Source organism: Lepidochelys kempii, chromosome 3, assembly GCF_965140265.1.
Source record: "Lepidochelys kempii isolate rLepKem1 chromosome 3, rLepKem1.hap2, whole genome shotgun sequence".
Taxonomy (NCBI): domain Eukaryota; kingdom Metazoa; phylum Chordata; order Testudines; family Cheloniidae; genus Lepidochelys; species Lepidochelys kempii.
The window spans coordinates 139738180-139752379 of NC_133258.1; the positions used below are offsets into that span (position 1 = coordinate 139738180).

At 43.2% G+C, this 14200-nt stretch overlaps 2 protein-coding genes across 21 annotated transcripts in view; one reads left to right on the forward strand and one right to left on the reverse strand.

Moving 5' to 3' along the window:
* Positions 1-2094, reverse strand: part of CEP170 (centrosomal protein 170) — a 181855-nt gene extending 179761 nt beyond the window's left edge. For 3 of the 10 annotated variants that reach the window (XM_073338247.1, XM_073338242.1, XM_073338239.1), the window contains exon 1: positions 712-1140. The gene's annotated coding sequence lies outside the window, so the exon portion shown is untranslated. Of the gene's footprint in view, positions 1-711; positions 1145-2042 lie in introns of those variants that run through there. The other 7 variants (XM_073338246.1, XM_073338244.1, XM_073338243.1 and 4 more) reach the window with 5 other exon arrangements.
* Positions 1035-14200, forward strand: part of SDCCAG8 (SHH signaling and ciliogenesis regulator SDCCAG8) — a 155707-nt gene continuing 142541 nt past the window's right edge. For 3 of the 11 annotated variants that reach the window (XM_073338254.1, XM_073338256.1, XM_073338250.1), the window contains exon 1: positions 1592-1819. In XM_073338254.1, the coding sequence (XP_073194355.1) occupies positions 1765-1819 (55 nt within the window). In that variant the 5' untranslated portion in view covers positions 1592-1764. Of the gene's footprint in view, positions 1230-1316; positions 1820-14200 lie in introns of those variants that run through there. The other 8 variants (XM_073338255.1, XM_073338260.1, XM_073338251.1 and 5 more) reach the window with 7 other exon arrangements.

Below are 14200 nucleotides of genomic sequence, written 5' to 3' on the forward strand. Positions count from 1 at the left end.
TAAAGGAAGAGTTTCATTCTCCTAATGGGGGTGGTGGTGGTGTGGAGGGGCTGCTAGACTCCAACTAGGGGGAGTTTTGAAACGGGGGAAGATTCAAAAATAAAAAGAACTCAATGAAACAACAAAATCCGTCAACGGGGGAGGAGAGATTTAAAAACAAAAAGACCCTGGCTATAAACAATAAGCCCACACTACAGGAGACTCGCCTTCCCAGGTGAGGGAGGACGGGAAGGGATGCCTCTGTCCGCGGGGGCAGCGGAATAGGGAAGGCTCCCCTCCCCCCCACCACGGGGCACATCTGTGTCGGGGAGGGGGAGGGAGAGGAAGAAAGCGATTTAGCGGCTCCATCTGCATCCAGCGTGGGCCGGCGGCTCGGGCTCGCCCGTGGGCAGCGCAGGCTGATGGGCGGGGAGCAGCAGGGAAAGGCGGCGGCGGCGGCCGCCGGGTGGGAACGGTGCAGAGCAGCCAGCAATCCAGGAGGAGTCGCCGCTTGGAACAAGCCCCCCGGCGCAGGCGGCCAGCTCGGAGGCTGGGGTAGCGCCAGCCGCACGCCCCCCCGGCACGGCACGGCAAAGGGGGCGGCGGCGGCGGCCATGGAGGCGCACGGGGGAAGCGAGAGCACACCCCCCACCCCGCAGGGACGGACGATGCAGCCCCCCGGCGCCCCAGCTCAGGCCGGGAAGGGAATGGGGCAGGAGCATCATCACTTACCCCCCCGCGAAGGAGACTCGCTGGGCAGGGGTGTCCCTAGCGCCGCCGCTCACTGACCCGCCATCTCCTCGTCGCCAGGGGGCGGGACGCTCCGGGTCTGTCCGTCTCTGTCGGTCTCACGCTAGCAACCGCTCTAACGTTATTCCCTGGACATAGCGGCTAACGGCACAGAGCGGGGCGCGGGCACTGCGCAAGCGCCGCCCTATCACACACACACACAATGCGTGGGGGGGGAGGGGCGAACGGAGTCCGAGTCCCGACTCCGAGAATTACTGCGCAGGCGCCCAGGCGATTGAGGGCGCTCCAGCGAACTCTCAGTGCGCTTGCGCCACATCCAGACAATGGAGGCGCGAACTCCCCTCCGAAGCGGGCGCGCATTCCGCATACGCCCAGGGGCACAGCGTGAAGGAGGAAAACATGGACTCCCTCTTGCCTGAGATTACTGCGCGTGCGCTTCACCCAGGCACTGCGGGGAAAGAAGCAGATGTGCTGGAGCAGAACGGTTGCGCAGTGCGCAGGTGCGATCTGGCCGCATACAAAGGGAGAGAGCCGAACGCAGCAGCTCTCTTCTAGACTTGGGGAGGCTGTAGCCCGTAGGGACTATAACTCCCAGGGCTTAGAGGATGGCGCGTTGCATGCTGGGCGATGTAGTGTTTGGGATGACACAGCGTGTGCACGTGCCGCGTTACTGGGCGGAGCTCTGAAGGCGACTCGCTCAGCTGGGGGCCCAGAAGACCGTTTCCTAGTTGGTTAGCAACAGGCTCCCAAACTGCTTGAGGTCAGGAGGGTAGGTTGGTGCCGCATAGCCCTGTGGGAACTGTAGTTCTCCTAAGATCCCCTGGCCGTTGGGTGGGAGGGGACAGTGAACGATACGGAACTACGGCTCCCGAGCGCTGTTGGGGGAGGAGAGGAGGGTTCGGGACTCGGGAGCGGGAGGCTCGGGACGGCTCCTAACTCTCATGCTCCTCCGGGCTGCAGAGAAGGGGAGCCGCGGCTAGAGGCCAGGGCCTGAGCGGGCGTCGCCTCACGGTGTGCGACGTGGACCCTGCCCCTATGCGGGAGGCCCGGGAGGAGTCCGACCTGGAACGGTATCAGAGAAGCCTTCGAGGTGAGTAGGGTCCACGCGCCCGAGACGGCCACCGCCTCGCTGCCCCAGTCCCGCCCGCGCCGGCCCCGTCTCAGGGCCGCTCTCTGTGCTGTCGCTTGTCCCGCTGTGTGCAGCACTGAGCCAGCGGGGACCCTTCTCCTGGCAGTGTCCACTCCCCCGCCACCTCAATCAGTGCCTGCCGAGGCCCGCTGCCTCCCAGTGCTGCCTGCCCTCCACCACCTACCTGGCTGCCGGCAACATGGGCCCACTCCAGTGCGTGCTAGCTCTTTTCCTGCCGTTGCCCCGCCACAGTGTGCTGCTTGGCTTCTTTGCCTGGGGCTGCACCACCTTCTCCACCTCTCTACTCCCCGTGTCTTCTAAACTTTGAACTACAGTCGGGTAGAATTACGGGAGCGGATACCCCTTACACTGTCTTAACAATCCCAGCCAGCTGAATCAGGTGAAGCAGACTAAGATTTCCACTGTCCCTGGGCCCACTGCTTTCAGATCAAACTACAAACTCCCCACCACTGTAGGGCTGAGTCAGTGCCAGACTTCCACTACATCCACATACCCTCTAACTCGCTGGGGAAGAGGAGGGATAGCTCCAAATCAGCTGTTTTGTGCCTCCCTCCCTCCCCCCCCCCCTTTCTTTAACACTCTGGAAGCTCCAATAGCACCAACCCTCAGATCAAAACCACAGTTTACTGTAGATTCAGCTGTGCATTCTGTCTAACTCGCTAAGGGACTTGGACAACCGGAACATCTGTACTGTAGAGGAGTAGAGTTTTTGAGCAGTTCAATCTACAATACAATTAGGGTTGGTTTTTTGGGGGGAAAGCGAAGGTTTCAATTTTTTTCCTCCTAAAATGGGAAGTTTTGAAATTTGGAAAATTTCAACCCGCTCTAAATGTACATGTCACTGAAATGAAACCCTTAATGATATATCAGTTGCAACATGAGGCCCTATTGTATACACACACAGGTTTTACCACTTTAAGTAATTAAAGTGATGCAACTCTTCTAGTGCAGACACAGTGATGGCATAAAAGCACTAGCAGACAAATAGCCTATGTAGGTGCACAGAGGCCCATGCAGCTGAGAGGGCAGGGGTATGGTACTGCTGGATTGGTGGGGAGGGAGTGTGTGTGTGCTCCAGCACCTGAAATCCAGCCTGGAATGGCACCCTCCAGCACTTAGTGCACGGAGTCACAATGCCACTGAAATATGGCCCAGCTGCCCCTCTGTATAGATGGAGGGGCAGCTGGGCCAAATATCAGGGGCGTTGTGACCCCATGTGCCAGGTCACAATGCCAGTCCAATTTTGCCTGCACACCGACATTCCCTGGCCATGCAGCAGTGATTACCTTACACAGCTGGGACTTCAGCCAGCACTGGGGTCCTGCTCCTCCTGTCAAGTCCTCCTGCTGGATCCCATCAGCTCCTCTCTGGGCCCGAGAAAGATCTGAGCCAAGGAACAAGGCATGGTGTTGAGGGAGGCAGGGAGTCCTGTATGGAGGGATTGTGGTTGGGTCCCACTCTGCTTGCTATGCCTTCCTGCTGGAAACCACATAGCTCCTCTTGGTATGGGGGATAGACAGACAGCATCAAATTGGCGGGGAGGAATAAGGAGAGAGTGTGGAAGCTGTGGTCCCACCTGTAGGCGCATGGAGCTGGCTGCAGACGCTGACCCCTGCCCCTAGCAGCAGCAGCAGCATCTAGGGTCTGGGGGTGCTGAAATGAATCCCTAGCAGCCTGGACAGCGGAGAGCTGTGGCACAGTGTGGAGAGGGAAAGCCTCTGCTGCTGCTGGGTCGGGTTGCTTGGTCCATGCATGCCAGGCTGCGATGGCAACTTCCTCTCTGGGTGCAGGGCTAGATATGGGAGACGGGGCAGGGTTGGATGTGGGGACACAAGGGGGTTGGATTTGGAGACTCTTGTGACTGACTGAACAGTTGAATTGGCATGTTTGATGTGCATACAGACTTTAATGCGTGTAAGGGAGCCCAAAATAACCTTTCAATACAAATTAAGCACTGGGGTGAGGCAGCAGGGCCTGGAGATGATGGGGGTGAGGGGAAAAGCTGGGGAGGGCCTGTGGGGTCAGAGGTGATTCGGTATGTGCCAAAATACAAGTTCGCCCAGGGCACCATTTTCCTTAAGGCCAGCCTTGCACACTGCATTGATGTTTATGAAGTTGCCAAAGTGGTCAATCAGGCCTTTGAGCACTACAGAGAAATACTCCTTTCTGTTTATGAATTCTGAACCCTGTGAGCCTGTGACAAATAATAGACACATGACTCCCATCAATTGTCCTAGTGCAGTTTGGTAATCCCACGTATCAAATGCTATCAATAATCTCCTGAGCATTACCAAGATTTATAAAATGGTGCAATGGTACCTTTCCAATGGCATAGCCCTGTAATGCTTTGCAGGGATACACATGGTTGTAAGGCACTTCACCACCTCCTGCCTTTAGTGTGAGAAAGTCTTGTCTGAGCAAGCTTATTTTAGCTCACTGAAACCACCAGCCTCTGGCAACACAAGCACTACCTTCCAGGCTTCCATAGACTTTGCTGTCTCTGTGCGGGTTAGTGATAGAATATTAGGGATTCGAGGGTTGTTGTGTACCTATGTAGCGTCTACTGAACACTCACAGACAGGCCTACTGTTTCTAAAGGAACAGTACGCTGCAGCTTACTAATTATATTTTGGAACACAGCTCCTTTGAACACACAACACTTAGATAACTTATTCTTGTTTTCATTATAAATCTGTTATCCAGGAACAAAGATTCAAGTGATAATGAGTAAGAATATTGGAAACACAGTTACATATAAGACAATCATAAGTTTCTAGAGCCTTAATTTAACTAACAATTTATCCTACAGTATAAAAAAGCTTATCTCCCCCAAAGTTTCTTCCAGCATGTTCAACCAAGCCTGGTTGAGATCCCCCTTCTATGAAACAAACTCACTGTCCATTTACTTCCTAGGGGACAGGATGCTAGCCTGTCCTCTTCCCTCCCCTCCCCAAACAAACCTTTGATGTACACCCCAAGATAGGGTGACCCTCTTCCTGTTAGTTTTCTTTTGAAGTCCCTGCCAGCTCTTCATTAGCATTTGATTTAGAATGCTAATGGTTGCCCATTGTGAACCAGAGAATATTCAATTTATATATAAACCAATAAATGTTCCTTGTCTGAAAGAAAATCTGCTTTTCACCTTCGCTTGTGACCTGTCTCTAGGCATAGACCTCAAGAACATAATTTTCAGTGTGTATATATAAACTTCTTATATACCATCTGTACATGCATTTCACAGTGATACTGATCACCACTGTGACATACGCTTTTATTAGAGACCTCCCATGACACCCTTTGGTGAACTAGAATATAAATACAAGACCCAGAGGGTTCCTGTAATCCTTATGCTCTCTGCAAGTTGGCATCAAGAAAGCTACGTGCTTAGTAAGCACCAAGCCACTGCCATGTGTACAGAATGATTCAAATTGAAAGAGGCACACTTGTCTTATACGCATGCTATTAGTCTGGTTTGTGTACTGTGAGTTAAATAAACTGGATTGACTTGCTGTACTACACTTCTTCACCCCCTCCCCTGTGTAGACAAGCCCTAAGAGTGCCTTTGGGCTAAGCTAAACAGCACAAAGGCACTCTTAGTGAGGAATAAGTTTGTCCACACTGGGAGTTAGTGCTGAATAGCTGTTGTGCTTTGTATTTATATTCTAGTTTATTGTGCACTAACTTCCTTGTGTAGACGAGCCCTTAGACTAGGAATGCCTTGTCACAAAACCCATATTTAAGAGGAAGCATGTCCTTTCCAAATCCTCCAATTGACATTTGTCAAACATGTGACCTGTCCCTCCTTTCCTCATTAGCCTTGTCTTGCTTTTATCAAGTCCTTATGCTACTCACTGGTTTACCCTTGGCCATTATGCCTGCTGCACCTTTGATAAGGTTTTCAAAGTTCGGATATGCCTCGCTTTGTTTACATGGATTGCTTTTGCTAGCTTGCCTAAAAACATTACTGAAATCAACCATTTGGGAAGCAGTTGAAGCACGTTATACATATTCTTATTCAGTGTTTTGGCTCGGAAGATTAGTACATTATATCATATATTTTTTCATTCTATTAAGTGTTTTTATTCTGTTTTCTTTTTGAATAATTAAACTTTTACTTTTCTCACTCTTTTGATCTGGTATTAAATAGTTTCATGTAAAACTCACCCATCAGATATGGCAATTCAAACAACATGATAGTGAATTCAAACAGTTTGGTTATCAGAAGTTAAGAGCATGAGCTCAGTTAACTTCAGCTGAAAAATTAAGCAGTCTGTTTTCTGTTTTTTATGGTGTGAGAAGTAATAAAGATTATTTAGGAAACCTAAAAGTCCTTTCCAACGTGCTGCTCAAGAAAATAATTACAAAAAGAAGTGGTTTATCTTTTTTTTTTCTCTTCAGGTTACATACTAAAATAATAGTTAACTTTTTTAAATAAATGTCTGAAGTTCTGTTTTAATACAGACAAGATGTAGGTAATCATTATTCTTATGAAGCTGCATATCTCACATTTCCAGTGATAAATAGGCAATCAGACAGTGCAAGTCCTAACTCGGTTGAATGGGTATTTTTGATCTTAGTTTTTTACTTTTCTAATGGCTTTAAATGTACCATTTGTTTGGCTGAAACAGTATTCTAGAAGTACATTATGTGCTATTTTGGCTGTTTACATGTGGTTGGAGTGAAGTTTGTATGTTTTTGCTCAGTAAATCTTTCTGTAGCTGTCTGTCAGTTGCTGGGTTTTTTGTTTTTTTTCCCCCCTGTTTTCAGTGAATGGGTTTAGATAGAAAAAGAGAATTTGTTTCCCTTATAGGCCAGTTACTTGTTGCACATGACTCACTTTCCTATGCTCCTGAATCTGCTATGATTATGGTTCCAGTGCCTCCAACCTTCTAACACAGTGCTACTCAAAGTGGTGGTCCACGGACTGGTGCCTGTCCATGAGCCATCAGCTGCCGGTTTGCACGCACATGGGAAAAAAAAATTGCCGGTCCCCCACATCAGACAGCTTGAGAAGCACTGTTCTGACCAACTTTTTTCCTATTAGGACTCATGTGACATCTGTCTGTGTAAAGTGGGGCCCTCCTTTGTATTTATAGCCAATAACTGCCAGCAATTTTCCTGTAAAAAGCTATTCAGTCTAGGCCTTTTACCTCAGTTTTTATCATAGTAATATATACCCTTTTAGTATGAACGTGGTTCTTATTTTCCCTCAAATTGTGTGCTTAGCAACTATTTCCTCTTAAATTATCACTTCCTCTGTCATTGTACTATTATCTTAAACTGTGTTCTATGTCTTTTGGGCAGCTCACCCTTTAACTTTGTCTTTATTGTGGTAAGTGATTCTTTTGCTTTGCATCTCCACTAGTCCTCAAAGAACACTTGTGGTATATCTGAGTTCATGAATGTGGTGGCTTCAGCGCCTCATTATAGAGGAGGGCCTTTAAGATTCTTGTTCAACATCTGAAAAACCTCTCTCTTGTTTAGGCATGGCAAACATTGCTCATTACTTTCTCTTTTTTTTTCACTTCAACATTTAATTGTTATCCCAGTAATTTTTTTTTATCAAAGTTGATCACCATACCCTTGAATTATAGTAAGCTCTTCAGCATCATATTTTGCTTCACAGGTTGCTGACTCCAACCTTTAACTTTCTTTTTTTATTAACAAGTTGAGAACATCAGTAAAATATCTCTACAGCACCAAATATTTTATTGTTTACACTGATGCAATAAAATTCCAATATTAAAAGGTGCCCAAGAATAATCGTTTTTATTAGGAGTACTTGTGGCACCTTAGAGACTAACAAATTTATTTCCATCCGATGAAGTGAGCTGTAGCTCACGAAAGCTTATGCTCAAATAAATTTGTTAGTCTCTAAGGTGCCACAAGTACTGTTCTTTTTGTGAATACAGACTAACATGGCTGCTACTCTGAAACCGTTTTTATTAGGTTTACTCCAAATATCAAAAGTATAATCAATGTAGTATTCTGGAAAAGGAAACCTTAATACATTTTTTTTGAAGAATGGGAGACTTTAGTATGTTCTGTACTTGCACTCGCTAGGAAAAAATTGCAAGGATAATCAAGCTTCACATCTCAGGGCATAAACTGATCGTTAGTTGGTGTGTGGGAAACCTTTTCTCCTATGTTGTTTAACTTTAAACTCCTTGGGGCTGGGCCCTGTCAATCTTATCTGTCTAAAGCTCTATGCATAGCTATGAAGATAAATAATTAAAATAATTCCAAAATTGCATGGTTGGTTGTATTATGGAGCAGGGAAAGTGTGTATTCACATGTGTGCACAGTGTGATTCTGATTAGGCTTTCTGGGTGTGACTCTCATTTAAATACTAAATAACATACTTTTCTCTGAGACACCCAGTGTTGGCTGCTGTCTGCAGTAAGATACTGGACTAGATGCACCATTTGTTTATCCCATTATGGCAGTTGCTCTGCAACTATGATATTTGATCGGTAGACAATGGTTGTGTTCCTTAAGGGGCAGCTGCATATTTTTTGTAATGTGCATTGTCATGTTTGGTAGCCTCTGTGCCATTTTCTGTCATTGTCAGAGCTCCTATAAACATCGACAATCAAAGAGCTTTAATTTGGTTAGGTAATTTTTTTTTTGAAGGTCTTATTCCAGTTTACTGTTGTACTGTAAGAATCATTTAGGTGGAATTCTGATCTAACTAGATTTAATTTGTCCCTCTGCTAGCAGCCTCATCCCATATCTTCAGCACCATCTATTAGAAAATGATGTATCAACATAATCTTATGCACCAGAAACATATGTTCAGATTGCTTTTTCATGTTGTTTATAGTATAAAAACGGAAGAATAAAGGACACTCAAATTTTATACATGAAAATTACAGTACTGCATACAAGCAGTTTTACCACATCATTCAGGAGATTTTTACTGAGGGCTAGATTCTGTAAGCCTTAATTAGAGGAGTAGTCTCACTGATGTCTCATACAGTTAGTCCCACTGACATGACAAACGGGGTGAATAAACTTTTGTAGGATTAGGCACAAAACTAATATTATTTTGAATTACAATACAAAATTACCCTATTATGTTAAGTAGTAGCTCAAATACCTAATTTGCCCTCCACAGAAGTTTTCTGTTTCATTCAGATTTAAAAAACGATTCTACTTTGGCAGAAGCAGTGGAAATTTATCTAATCCTACTCCATGACATGTATCTTGTGACCCTAATGTCTTCAATTAGCTCTTCATCTCCATGTTGTTATCTAATTATACCCTTTTAGGGTTCCAATTGGAGTCATTCAGTCTAGCCTCTAGTTCTCAGTTTGCCAGGCTCTCAAGCTTTTCATGTATGGAAACAGTCACTGTAACTTGGAACTCATCAATTGTTTAAGAAACTCTGGCATGGAAATGTCTGTTACAACCCTATTGTTTCTAAAGCCTGCATTACTCCAGAGCCCTAGAAAATTGGGTATGCTGCTCCTCCCACCCTGCCTCCTGGGTGGCAAAAAAGACTAGCCAAAAACATGTGGATAGCCCTGTGCAGAGCCATTAAATAAATAAATAAAGACAAAACAAAAAAACCTCTATTTATTATGGTTGTGAGGAAAACTTTCAAAATGTGAAATGAGTAATGGATAGAGATGCTTGTAGAGAGCTTGAAACAATAGCTCTGAGGTGTGAACTATCTCATTCATTTCACTGGGTGCCAATGCAGGATGCTTCCTGTCCCATGGAACTTAAAATCCGAGTCAGCCATACACAATACAGTAGACAGACTGAATCACCCCCAAACCAATGGTAAATTTAGAGAAAGCAAGGTGAACAGATGTGAACTTACATTCCTGGATGTGAAGCAATTTCTGGAGTTATTAACTGTGTTAGCCACTCATAAAATGTCTGAAGAATGATTACAGAGGCTTCTAACTACTAGTCTCGCGTCACCGTTTTAATTTGGCGCGATGTGTGAGAAAATTGGTAGAAATACTTTCTTGCATTCCTGCCAAAGTGTCAGTGAATTGATTGGGCGAGGGGTGAGCGGAGCGCTAAATGAGAATACAGGCTGCTTGAAGGATCCCTGGATCACTTTCTTAGACTATTTAAGTAGTAGGCACTGTGCAAACTCATGGTAAGAGACTGTCCAAAAGATCTTACAATCTAAATAGACAAGGCAGACAAATGGTAGGAGAAAGTCTTTCTGCTTCAGTTTCCCAGCTGTAAAAGGGGGGTGATATTTCCTAAATTGCTTGCCTAAGACCACATAGTCTATAACAGAGCCAGCAACTAAACCGTGATCTCCTGAGTTCCAGACTAGTTGTTTTAACTGGGTCACAGCTTGACTCTGGCTTGGACTCTGCAACCTCACAGGATCCTGGGTCCAGCCCTGGGTTAGCATGATTTATGTGTAGACCGAAAGGGCGTTAGGCTTGAGTCTGAACCTAGGGTTAAATTGCAGTGTAGACATACCCTCATTTCCATGGTAAAATAAGAAGCAATAACAATTAAAACTTTTCCGATGATACAAATCCCTAGGTTTTTGTGCAATTTTTTTAGGGGGTGGAGAGTGGTAATACATCTGTGGGTTTCATTTTTAACTAAAGCAGCATTAATACCCCAAACAGATTTTCATCTTTCATTCCTAAACTCTTTTTGCGTATGTTTCCTTTTTCTGGCTTTCCGAGGCTGATCTTTCACTTTGATCACCTGATTGGGACAAAATAGTTTATTTGTGTGTTTTATTTCTTCAACAATAAATCTAACTTTCTGAAGAGACATACTCTACACTTGAATGTTAACAGGATCAAACTCTACCTGAGGCACTCATATACTTGTGTTTGTTGCGGACAGGGTCAAGTGTTTATCTCTGCTCCTTCCCTCTTCCTATCAGGCTAGTAGTTTCACTCTATAAAAATAATGGCTGTCAGAGGCACGTCCACCTTTAAATTTCATCCTGCTTTACTAAAATGAAGCCATATGACAATGGCTTGGGTAAGGTCGGGCTGCAACATTTTTATTTATTTTATTTTTATTTTTATTATTTTTATTATTTTCATTTTTATTTATTTTTATCCCAAATACATCTTTTACAAAAACAACAAGGAGTCCTTGTAGAACCTTAGAGACTAACACATTTATTTGGGCATAAGCTTTCGTGGGCTAGAACCCACTTCATCAGATGCATGGAGTGGAAAATACAGGACCAGGTATAAATATATGAAACGATGTGAATTGCCTTACCAAGCGTGAGGTCAGTCTAACGAGACAATTCAATTGACAGCAGGATACCAAGGGAGGAAAAATAACTTTTGAAGTGATAATGAGAGTGGCCCATTTCAGACAGTTGACAAGAAGGTGTGAGTAACAGTAGGGGAAAATTAGTATTAGGGAAATTAGGTTTAGTTTTTGTGATGACCCAACCACTCCCAGTCTTTATTCAGACATATCCCCCCCCACAAGTATATTATTACTTTCCGAAAGAAATCTAGAAAAATGTCTTAAGTTCCTGAATGATGAATGACTAGAATCCCACAGTATTAGTAGTAATATAACATTTGCAAACGTCTGAGAAATAGGTTAAGTGAAAGGACTTGGATTCTCATCTACTAAAAGATGATAGACCCATTATGGATATATATTCAGTCTGTGAAACAGCACCTAATCTGCTGTTCAGTTGCAAGCTCTGATCCTGCAAGCTGCTCTGCACGGGTAGATGCTTCCTTCCACATGGAACTAAACTGATTTCAGTGGGACCACTTGCGGGATCAGTTACACAGTTTGGTATTTTTGAAAGTTGCAGTGGAAAAAGACACATCACTTCACCTGGTTTGAATGAGGTATAAATAGAGTTTGGAGATATTTTGCAGTTCTGTATGTCTTTGAAAATCTCAAAGGACTTTGCAAACAATTTTGTAAAGTAGGTAATAGTCATGGAGAAGTAACATCCCCATCAACTGAATTGCAGCAGCTGATCTTATTTACAGCCATAGTGTACATCAGTTTAGCAGCAGAAATGAAGATGAAAAATTCTATCCTATTGAAAATGTCCGAAGAATTAAAATAAGCAGCATGTAACTGCTTGAATTGAAATTTGTTCAGGACCTCATGGGCTGACAGTTCTATACGTATAAACAGTGCTCTCGGTTTCTTTAATGACCACTAGTAGCCATTACCATTACCAAACAAAAGAATACATTAAACAGAGACAGGGTGGATTTGATTTAAATCGCTGGTCAGGAAGACTCAATGTAATCTTGGTTTTCTGCATAAAAGTGCATTCTTGTTGGTTGTTATAACTTTCATACATATTCTTCACAACTCAGAGATAGATGGAGGTTTTCATTTTTAGAAGGTACACACTATACTTTTTTAAACAGTGATTTATTTTGAAAACTTTTCAGATTAGTTTTACAGCTATATCAGAAAATGAATGATTGTTTAGTTATTTCATTTACCAAAGGTAATTGAAGCAGATATTTATGAAGTCGTTGGGAGGTGAACTATCTCCAACACGTTAATCATTAATATTTGGAGGATTTTCTTGCCGTACTGTATTAGGAGGAGAACATCACCGGACGGACATTTAAATTGTTTTATTTAACTAAAACAACAGTGTTAAGTATTTTGGATTTTTTTCTTCAACAGCAAACCTATTATATTTTAACAAAACAAGCATATGTCCCTCACGTCTCACAATTATTTCCAGGCTTTTTCTCCTTGTCCAGATCTGTTCCTCCCCCAACAATCTTCTATTCATTGAACTTTTTGAAACTTTGCACTTTTAGAGAGAGGCAAGGGATTAACTCTGTGTACATGGACAATAGAGCTGAGGTCTGTTGTTTTTCACCTCTGTGTATGTATGTATGTATTTATTTATTTAAAAACAGTTTTGCTGTTAACAAGCATGTTATCTCTGGAGACATAAATCCACAGTTTGAGAACCGCAAAACTAAGCATCTCTGATGGTATCTTCTAGACCGAGCACTGGGTCCCATTGGGTAGATAGAAAGACTAACCTAAATCTATATAGAAGCTTGTGGAACCCCATAAAATTGGGTCCCTAATCCTTGAACTATTGGAACTCATTTACAAAACTTTTCTTAAACATTACACAAATTATATTGTCTCATACTATAGAACTAGAATTTATAATCCCTATTCCATGTTGACATATCTTTGAGCCATAATGTATCTTAATTAAAACTATTTTTAGATAGGTTTGTTCCTCAAAAAGCATTTTATCAAAAAAATCCAATTTAAATAAAAAAAAATCATTGATTTTTATCCACCCTGAACAGAGCTAAGGTACTATTGGTAATTATATTTTTATTATTATACAGCGGAATGTAAAGATTTCAATAACCATTCTAAACCTGTCGAACAGTTGAAAAAGAAATTTCATAATAAAAAAAAAGTCTAGGTGATATTTAAAGGCCTTGAAAACACAGAAGACCATATTTCTGAAATTGCCTTGAGGTTATCTGAAAACATTTATTGTAGGGTTAAGAAGTAGTCCTGAAGTTGTCAGTACTAGATAACAGGACATCTATTCCAGTCATGTCGTCTTCACATTTTTGGCCAAGTTAAAGAGACTTGGCTCTCAAACAAGGCCAGCTTAGCGCAAAAAAAAAAAAAAAAAAAAAAAAAGTATAGTCATTGTACTAAAAAGGTACATTGAAAATGAAAGGAACATATTTATTGTGTCACAATTGTGTAATTGGATTTTGGTTCATTCTGGAATGACTTTATAAAATATTAGAAATTGTTTTCCCATTTCTTCCCAAGCACTTAGTGGAAATATCTGTTCTTAGTTAACTTTCAAGTCTGTTCAGAACTCCTTTGATACTTTTATTTAATTGCCATTGTAAATCGACAAACCAGTTTGCTGAGCTTTAAGATAATTTTTAACAGTTCTGTTGAATAATGCTTTATCTTGTGGCTGTCATTAGAATCCCCAACACTCTACTTAGGGACTGATCCTGCACATTGTATCCAGCGTAGCTCTTAAGACTATGAACGGTCTTGTTGAACTCAATGAGGTTGTTCATGGTAGTAAGTGTTTGCAGATTCAAGTCCATAATTAGTAACTGAGGCCTTTTCTACCCTGGGGATTTCAGTCAGTAGCCAAACACTGGTGTATCTGCACCAGTGTAGCCCCCTATTGTGGATAGGTACATTGCCATTTGTACTAGTGTGGTTAATGTCTGCTTAAAACAGATAAACTGTACTACTGTAAATTGTGGTTTACAGTGGCTCTGCCTGTCTGTCAAGCAGTTCCTGGTAGCTACTCACCAAAGGTAGAAATGAGGTTAAATCCTTAATTCAGGCAAAGGCTGA